General features: G+C 31.0%; 2 protein-coding genes across 2 annotated transcripts; both read left to right on the top strand.

The window, feature by feature from the left end:
• The first annotated feature begins 1025 nt into the window (after positions 1-1025).
• LOC129947282 (uncharacterized) lies at positions 1026-2218 on the top strand. Its single transcript, XM_056057792.1, has 2 exons — positions 1026-1430; positions 1724-2218. The coding sequence occupies exons 1-2, from the start codon at positions 1201-1203 to the stop codon at positions 2205-2207; spliced, it is 714 nt and encodes a 237-aa protein (XP_055913767.1). The 5' UTR covers positions 1026-1200; the 3' UTR covers positions 2208-2218.
• Positions 2219-3950: 1732 nt separating this feature from the next.
• Positions 3951-5050, top strand: LOC129946250 (MIT domain-containing protein 1). Its single transcript, XM_056056377.1, has 4 exons — positions 3951-4209; positions 4283-4521; positions 4580-4779; positions 4839-5050. Exons 1-4 carry the CDS (start codon positions 4095-4097, stop codon positions 4987-4989), a joined length of 705 nt encoding a protein of 234 aa, XP_055912352.1. The 5' UTR covers positions 3951-4094; the 3' UTR covers positions 4990-5050.
• Positions 5051-6975: the final 1925 nt, after the last annotated feature.

Below are 6975 nucleotides of genomic sequence, written 5' to 3'. Positions count from 1 at the left end.
TGGTGGTGCCAAAAAAAAAAAAAAAAATTTCTATAGAGTATAATAAAGAGGATTTTATTAATTCCATTATAAAAATTGTAACTAACGATGGGAGGCCATTCAAACACTTAGATAGTGAAGGATTTAAAGAAATTGTTGGCCCAATATTTGTAGGGTTGGGTATTTCACCAATATCTTCCCATAACATCATGGAGTTTGTTGATATTAGACTCCAGTCTATTAAAGACCAAATACGAAAAATGACGAAGGGGAGAATTTTGTCCCTAAAAATTGATTGTGCGACGCGATTAGACAGATCAATTCTTGGGATAAATCTCCAATTTATTGAACTTAAAAAAGATTCGTTAAATATTTGTGTTAAAACGTTAGGTATGGTCCAACTTTTTGAGCGTCACACCGGACAACTCATAAAGGAAAAAATTTTAGAAATTCTGTCTGATTTTCAAATTGATATTAATCAGATTTATAGGTGAGTTTTAACTGTTTTTAGTAAAAATGTGTTGAGGGGTATTCTCCGTACCTAGAGAACCATAAGTTCCACAATCAAAATTTGACCTTATTTTTGTAAAAAAAAATTATTTTATATAATTTAGCTATGTACATATATACAAACTTTTACCGAGAAATAGTAAAAATTATTTTTTTTTTCAAAATTTTGAATTTAAAAAAAGTCAATATATGGCTTTAAAAAGGTATATCATGATATTGTAGGTGATGCCGTTGATTTTTAATAATTTTTTTAGAAAAGTACCCCTTTTGCCTAAACAGGGGGAATAATACCCCTTTCTATACGATTTGTTTCTTGTCTTAACCCAACCTACAAATCCTAGTTTTCTGCAATATCATATGTGAAATACCCTGTATACGTAAAATTAAAAATAAAAATACAGAAATACTTCAAAGAACATATAATTTTATTTGTTTCTCAGTTTAAAAATAGTTACAAATAGGTACAAAATTATTAAAACTATCTATATATGTTTTTCTTTTAATAAATCAAGATACATATTTCAATTAATAGATGTAGTACATACATATGTGCATACCAGCCAACTACATACATTTACTTTACATACCTACACAAATTATCTAAAGGCATATACTCGTAGTATAACTATTTTCCGACAATTTATTTATTTGACCTATTTTAACCCTATTGGCTTTTTGTTTTTTAGTATTACTTCAGACAACGGGAGGAACATGCTGAAAGCGGTGGAAATTCTTAATGAAACTTCCGAGATGAGTGAAGAGTTAGATCTAGGGGTAGAGGAAATTGTAGATTCCATTACACTTCCGAATATTCAATCTATACGTTGTGCGGCTCATACACTCCAGCTATGCGTTAATGACATAAATAAAGATATCAATATTTGTCAGAAAATTGAAACTGCGAGGAAGTTATGTAAAACTTTAAGAATTCCAAAAAATAGGTACTATACAAATTTGTAATTACATGCATATGTGCAATGTACTGTACATAGCACATGTTTGTTTCTATTATTTTCCTATTTGACAAATAAAAGTATAGGTACGAACGTCTTGTGAGCTCTAGATCAGGTATTGTTTTTTTTTTAAACAAAAATATTTTCAGTTCTATATTTCTGTGTCTAAAAACTATGTAAAATAACTGACCTATAGCTCAAAATCGTTCACATTCTAAGTTTGGTTTTTATAATTAATTAAAGCATCTTTTAATGTCTTGTTCTATGCCCACTATATGTAGACGCATATTATTGCAATCGGATAATTGCATACCTCCACTTGACGTTTCCACCAGGTGGAATTCAACATATCGTATGTTACAAAAGTTATTAGAAATAAAATCATTCCTTATGGAACAACAGATTTTTGAAGATACGGTAGATTGGCAATGGATTGAAGAGTACGTCGAAACTTTAAAGCCTATTTGGATTGCCACACTTAAAATGCAAGAAGAACAACTTGTATTAGGTGACTTCTTCAAAATTTGGATGGAGCTTAAACTGCATTACGAAAATGCTTCCAGTGATCTGAAAATTAAACTAAAAACAGCATTAAATGAAAGAGAAGGTTTGCTTTTAGAAAGTGTACCAATGTTGAGTGCAATTTATTTTGATCCTCGAATCAGTTTGGTATTGACTAACAACCAAAAAGCATTGGCCAAAGCTCATTTGAAAAAAATTGCAAAAAATATTTTGAATATGAAACAGGTACAAATTAAAAAATAGGGCGGGTCGAAATTCTGTTTCCGAAAGTCCTGATATTTTGGATTTTAAAAGTGAAAGTTCAAATAAATAATAATAAATAAAACAGATTGCCATTACTATACAAATCTTCGTCTTTAAGCCTAGTACATACTTGTGAACCATCTAGTGAACCCATACAAATTTCAGTTTTTGGTTCACCCGTGAAGTTGCTCGTGAAGCTGAGTGGAGAACAAAGTGGAGAGTTTTCGTTCACGGGCAATTCACGTGCAAAATGTACGGGAACTGTTGGTGAAGCTTTGACATTTGGTTTCCGCATGTTCACAACGTGTACTCACAAGTGTGTACCAGTGAGCAATGTCAAAAGTTCACTTTCTCCACTGGCGAACGTTCACTTCACGAGGAAGTATGTACTAGGCTTTAAAATTAAATTAAAATGTTTCCAATATTTTTTTTTTATCTCTGAGAATACATACCCACATTTTAATCAAAAGAAAATAATAAACAAAAATATTCAGTTTTTATTTTATGAAAATACTTTTTACTTTTTTTTTAAAATATGTTTATAATTCCCATCCTCATTCAATGAGATAATAATTATTTTATTCCACCAATATCTCTTTCTACTCCTTAACTTGTGCATTAAATCTAAGTTGCATTAATAATTATGTATGTGTGCTTTACAGAATTTTGACCCAACTCTAATCAAAATGTAATATGAATTCGTTTGTTGTTGTTGTCTTTTCTGTTTGTTTCGCTCTTAAATAAAGTATAATTTCATGTAATTTAATCTTCGTATAATATTCCTTATGTAGAATATAACCTGAGTTTCTCAAGAAGCAAATCCAAGGACAAGCAACGAAAGTCCAAATACTGCAACAAGTCAAGCCAGCGATACCGATAACCCACTTTTAAACTTGTATTTAAATAGAATTGAGCAACAAGAACGGGAAGAAAATGGAACCAGTGACGTCAGTATTAACGAAACACTTACAAAATTATACGTGGACATCGAACATTTTGATTCGGTCTACCCTCGTTTGCCTTTGGACACCAACATTCTTACATTTTTTCAAAATCTCAAACTAAAATCACCTAATATTTTTGAGATCGCTCTGGTTATACTGGGCGTTCCAGCAACGCAAGTATCAGTGGAAAGGGCGTTTTCTTCTCTAAGTTTTATACTTAGTGAAAGAAGATATAATTTAAATTCAAAAACTCTTGAGAGTTTACTTTTAGTTAGGCTTAATAATTAAGAATTAACTTTTTTACTTTCAAAATAAAGAAAATCATATAATTTATCATTTTAACCATTTTTGATTTATTTTCTACGGAAAAGGTTTAAGGTTAACCATTTCCATTTATTTTTAGTTAAATAAGTCAACAGATAAGAGATATTTGCGAACTTAAATGATAAATCTCACACAAAGACCTAAAAAATTAATTTTTAAAAATAAATCACAGACCAAGACCCAAATGAAATTGGCGAATTAAATAAATCTCAGTGAGAAACCGATTGAAAATAAAGGTCAACGGTTATTTTTGATCTCTGGTATATTTCCATTACTTATTAAGTTTGTATCTCATCCAAACCGATTGACTATTGTTCTAAAATGAACATTTTACAACACAAAATTAATGTTTGACATTTAAATTGTTTTTTTATGGGCCAGAAAACCAAAAGATATAATTTTACCTCAATACCATCCCTGCCATCAATCATCAGAGCATAAAGTCATTCTAGTATTTACAGCTGTTTGCTGTCAATTTTGTTTTTGTGGCTGTGGCATAATTTTTGTTTATGGTTCACGGGCTTACTTTTTTGTAATTTAGTTTTTCAATCTCATATTTGTATATTATTTTGTTAATTTATTTATTGTTCTTCATTTTGATGTCAATTTAAACATCGAAATGAGTCTAAAAGAGATATTAATCGAGGCATGTGAATGCGATAGAGCTGGACGTATATTGCAAGCTCAGCATCTCTACCAAGATGGAATTCTCGTGCTCCTCGCCACAGCTGAAGGTAAGTTTAAAACAATTATGTTCAAATAAAAATTAATTATTTAACTAAATGGGAACTTATTACTTTTAAAAAGCTGAAAAACTGCCAGAAAAACGAAAGTATTACATTGGAAAAATTGATGAATACAAAACGCGCCTTGATGTGATTCGCAAAAAAATTGATGCACACACGACGAAAGGTGATGTCGTCGACAACATTCCCATTATGGAAGGTTCAACTGGGCACAGCTATCGTCAACTATTTGGAAAGTACTTAGACAATGAAGTGAAAGAGGTAGAATTAGACGAAGCGTACTTAATGGAAAATCATCAGGTAAGAAAAATGAATGGCCTAAAAATGACATTTTCTCATTCTTCTTTTTATGATTCAGATGCAAAACCTAGTTATGTTCCTTGAATTAGTTGTAAAGAGCTGCCACAGTCTGAGATACATACGAATTGTCACCAAAAAAGACGAAAGAACGGGTAGCATTCAAAAAGAATCATTTGACAGCATCAAAACTGATCTTGCGCGTAGAAACATTCAACTGGCTGTCGAGTATCAAAGTAATTTGCATGACAGGAAAATAGTGTAAGTTAAGTTAAATCATGTATAAACAAACAAAAACTGTACAAACTAACTGATTTCAGATTAAGCAATGGATATATCATAAAAATTGGTAGAGGATTGGACATTTACAAGCCAAAAACTAGCCGGTTCTGCCTTGGAATGACAGACTACGATTTCCGAGAGTGTCGCAAAACAGAAGTGGATATTTGGAAGTGCAAAAAATATGATTGATATAAATTTTTGTTTTCGTATTTAAGTTCGAATAAATATAAGCAAACTATTTTTTATATAAGTTGGTTTGGCTTTACTATTTTGATCTTGGAGGAGAAGACGAAAAAGTAATTAAGTAAGCTAATTATTTATGAAGTTAGACAATAACTAAAATATAGAATAGGAATTGACGTTTACGAAGTTACGCCTATATGAGATTATTTCTTAAAGTATGAGTTCACAGGAAAACTCAAAATATTAGATCGTGTTAAAGTAAAAATCTTTCTATCCATAAAGTAAAGGAATTTATTTTTACAGCTCTTTAATGGCTGAATCACAAACATGCTTCGTCTGCGTTACGGTGGGTCTGCTTCGAGGTTGCTTTGAATGACATTTCTATTATTTCATATCTCCAAAGAGCAAATATTTTGTTTGTTGACATTTTTTTACAGCTGTTGATCTGTCAGACAAAGCAAATGTTCAGCTTACGCTTGGAGTCACATTACGTTACATTACGTTCTTTTAATAACGATTACGAAACGTTAGGTCGAAGTACCATTGTGATAGCATGCATTGAATTCCTTTGGCTGAACTCGTAAACGTCAGGTGAAGCTGAAGCGTGTTTGTTTGATTCTAAAAATTTGTTCTATTTGAAATGTTGAAACTGATCTATTGTTAGAAGAAATCTGATCTGAATATATTTATTTAGCTGGACATTTTGAATTTCATTATGTAGTTAAATTTAAGGGTACCTACACATTGCAGTTCTATTTTGAACTGTACAAACAAATTACCTTTTCCAATATGACAGTGACAGAAACACTTTCGGACATTACTCTTAATAACATTTTTGGAGTAAATAGTGAATATATCGGTTGAAAAACTTGGCGGTTTTGTTGATTGAATCAATACCTGTCATAGAAATAGTTGTCAACCATTTTAAAGGTATCGATACGGATTAAGTAGCACTGTCTCTTAATGCAATAGTTGCAGTTAGTTTGTTTATAGAGTTAAAAACAGCTTGAACATAGTTTTTGTCGTGTTTTATTTCAGAATAGGGCCTACCGTTTTCAATAGAATCAACAAAATTGAATAAATTGGGGTTGATTTCACTTTTAAATACATTACGAACCTTTTTCTCCAATTTGCATAATTTTGTCTCTCTGCATGTTATCGATTTATCGATTATTCTTCCATCACTTAGGCTGCCTGGTAGCTGTGACCATCCTAAAAGTATGTAATATAATTTTGTTGTGTCTGAAGCATACACGTAACTTGACCGATAACTAAAAATTCGATACAGCAAGCTAAATTTCATTTTCGGAAATTTTCTTTCGCTTTAGAAAAACAAACAATCGGGTTCGTTTTACATATATCAAAATAAAACCTCTTATTGTAAAAAGCCTCTGAATGGCCAACTGCCATAATAGTTAGATGAATTTGGATATCGGAATTCTTATCTGAAAATTTAGGTGACATTTTAACCCAAATGAGCATTAGGAACTGATTAACGGTACAGCTTACAGAGCTTTTAAAGTCGTTATTTTTTTATAATTCTCTTTCATATAATAAAAACCCAAATAAAAAGGATTTCATGTAAACAGCGGGAGTAAGGACTTTTCTTTAAAGTTTCTATTATATTACTTTAAATAATTCAAAGAATGAAGGTAATTTACTTTCAATTTACCAATGTTAACTCTGCAACACTATACAGTGTGGGAAATAAGAATACAATTAAGCTGGACAGGAACATACATGTTGTTTTGAAATAAGTTAACGACATTAACAAGAGTTCCAAAAGTTTTCTCAATTTTCAGCACTTAAAACTTAATTCAACGCGAAATTCCATTCTCTGGTGAATTTGGTTACCTCTATACATAGGATACCCATAGCACACCTACATAAATGTGTGTGTTCAATATTGTCAACCAAAAAAACCCCAAAATCAATTTGAATATATCGAACAAGCGTCACTTAAAAAATGGCAGCAAATAAAAAATATGTTGA

This window comes from Eupeodes corollae, chromosome 2 (genome assembly GCF_945859685.1).
Source record: "Eupeodes corollae chromosome 2, idEupCoro1.1, whole genome shotgun sequence".
Taxonomy (NCBI): Eukaryota; Metazoa; Arthropoda; class Insecta; order Diptera; family Syrphidae; genus Eupeodes; species Eupeodes corollae.
Note: the sequence above shows the minus strand (reverse complement) of the source record. Positions and strands in the feature narration are given on the sequence as shown.